The sequence below is a fragment of the Solanum tuberosum genome, unplaced genomic scaffold (assembly GCF_000226075.1).
Source record: "Solanum tuberosum cultivar DM 1-3 516 R44 unplaced genomic scaffold, SolTub_3.0 scf00168, whole genome shotgun sequence".
Lineage (NCBI taxonomy): Eukaryota > Viridiplantae > Streptophyta > Magnoliopsida > Solanales > Solanaceae > Solanum > Solanum tuberosum.
The window spans coordinates 34,610-37,087 of record NW_006239096.1 but is presented as its reverse complement, the minus strand read 5'-3'; the positions used below and the strand labels follow the sequence as shown (position 1 = coordinate 37,087).

Here is a 2,478-nt window from a genome sequence, read left to right as displayed (position 1 = left end):
CAAGTTCATTCCAACAATATCTTTCTTCTCTCTTTAAATTTGTTTTTTATTTTCCACACAAAGAAGAAGTTTCAATTCTCCAACTTCAAGTTAAGAATCTAGAGAAATCATCATTGTCAAAGTTTAAGGTATACAAAAAAATCTTGTCATTACTTATAATAGGAAATCATAAATAGTTAAAGAATTGATTATCTCAAATTTACATATTTTGCGGATGAAACTTGTAAGGAATGTGTTTTATATTATATTATCAATTTTGAAGGGTATGATTTCCTTTTTTTTTTAATGTGAAAGGGATGTGATTCCCTTTTTTTTTTAATGTGAAAGGGGTGTGATTCCCTTATTTTTTAAATGTGAAAGGGATGTGATTCCATTATTTTTTAAATGTGAAAGGGGTGTGATTCCCTTATTTTTTTTAATGTGAAAGGGGGGTGATTCCCTTATTTTTTAAATGTGAAAGGGGTGTGATTCATTTTCTTTCTATGAATATGTGATTTCAAATGTAAAAGAGGCATAAGTCCTCTTTTTATTATGAATGTGTGATTTTCTTATTGTTAAATGTGAAATGGGTGTGGTTCCTCTATTTTAGTTAGATTTGCAAGGATGGTGATTCCTCTATTTTATTTGTAACTTGCAAGGGTGTGATTCCCTTATTTTTTATTGTGAAAGATATGTGATTCTCTTATTGTATTTTAAATTTGCTAGTTAAATTTGTGATTAAGTTGAATAGTTATTTGAATTTGTAGGGACATTTATCCTTGAATATCTAAATGGATAAATTTTTAATTAAGCAATCACATTCTAGTAGCAGGCCATCTGTTAGTTCACATGTAGCTCCAGAAGCTCAAAGAGAGACAATTACACATTCTTCTTCAAATGTTGATTGTATTCTTGGGGTTGGATCTCTCAAACGGGATCCCGGAGAAAGAAAATCCATCTTTGAATATGATTTTAATATTCGAGATGTTGTGAGGAGACATTACATTTTGATGGGGCCTTATCAACCAAAACTTCGTGTATATCCTAAAACAACATTTGGGACTAGGAATCTGCAATTTAATCCTGTGTGGTTTAATGCTCCAAATTCTGCTTGGTTGGAATATAGCATAGATGATGATGCTATATTTTGTTTGTGTTGTTATCTCTTCAAGAATGAATTTGAAAGTCGTGGCAATGCGGAAAAATCATTTACACAAGATGGATTTAAGAATCGGAACCATGGTCTGGAAAGAATTCAATTGCATGTTGGTGAGGTGAATAGTATTCATAACAAATGTTTGAATAGGATGCTTGATTTGCGAATCAACGTCAATCAATTCAATCTTTTCTTTACAAGCAAAGTGAAAAACAAAAAGTGATTATCGAATTCGTTTAAATGCCTCAATCGATGTGGTAAGGTTTCTCCTAAGAAATGGATTGCCATTTCGTGGTCATGATGAGAGTGAAGATTCCTATTACAAAGGTCTTTTTCTTGAACTTGTGAAATTTCATGGGGTTAATCGTCCGGATGTGGAAAAGGTGATATTACAACATGCTCCAAAAAATGATATGATGATTTGTTCAACAATTGAAAAAGAGATTGTGGATGCTTGTACTAAAGAAACAATTAAAGCTATCATCAAAGACTTGGATGGTGATTATTTTGGAATACTAGTTGATGAGTCAAAGGGCATTTCACAGAAAGAGCAAATGGCACTAGTTTTACGATATGTTAACAAAAACGGAGAGTTGATAGAAAGCATTTTGGATATTGTTCATGTGGGTGATACATCCGCAAGATAATTGCAAAAAGTAATTTACTCTTTACTTTTGGATCACTCGTTATACCTATCAAGACTCCGTGGACAAGGTTATGATGGAGCTAGTAATATGCAAGGAGGAAAAAATGGCATAAAGTCTTTGATTTTGCAAGATGCTCCGTCTGCATATTATATTCATTGTTTTGCTCACCAATTGCAATTGACACTTATGGCTCTTTCTAAAAAACATCCGGATGTGAAAAATTTCTTTTATGTTGTCACTAATGTTTTGAATACTATTGGGACATATTTTTAAACGCAGGGACTTACTTCAACAACACCAAGTTGAGAAGTTGGAAGAATTGCTTAAATTTGGAGAAATTCTTACCGGACAAGGATTAAATCAAGAACGTGGCCTCCAACGATCGGGTGATACTCATTGGGGATCCCATTTCAAGACCTTGGAAAATTTCATGATTATATTTTCTTCAATTGCTAATGTGCTTAAAGATATGAAAGAAGATTCTCCACATGATCTTGACAAACTTGTAGCAGGTAACCTTTTAGATAAAATTCAAGAATATGAATTTATCTTTGTGTTGCATTTGATGTTCAAGATGTTGCTTTTTACAAATGAATTGAACAAAGCTTTACAAAAGAAAGATCAAGATATTGTCAATGCTATGGGATTGCTTAATCTTTCAAACAGAAGATTGCAAACAATGAGAGAGAGTGGTTT

General features: G+C 32.4%; 1 protein-coding gene across 1 annotated transcript; it reads left to right on the top strand.

Annotated features, from left to right (window-relative positions):
- Positions 1-770: 770 nt before the first annotated feature.
- On the top strand, positions 771-1,782 carry LOC107061810 (zinc finger MYM-type protein 1-like). Its single transcript, XM_015311690.1, has 2 exons — positions 771-1,354; positions 1,398-1,782. The coding sequence occupies exons 1-2, from the start codon at positions 771-773 to the stop codon at positions 1,780-1,782; spliced, it is 969 nt and encodes a 322-aa protein (XP_015167176.1).
- Positions 1,783-2,478: the final 696 nt, after the last annotated feature.

What these genes read in the sequence shown, in the direction of transcription:
- LOC107061810 (XM_015311690.1), top strand. Translation starts at nt 771, where the DNA reads ATGGATAAATTTTTAATTAAGCAATCACATTCTAGTAGCAGGCCATCT. An exon ending in AGCAAAGTGAAAAACAAAAA is followed by an intron (nt 1,355 to 1,397) that starts GTGATTATCGAA and finishes CGATGTGGTAAG; the next exon opens with GTTTCTCCTAAGAAATGGAT.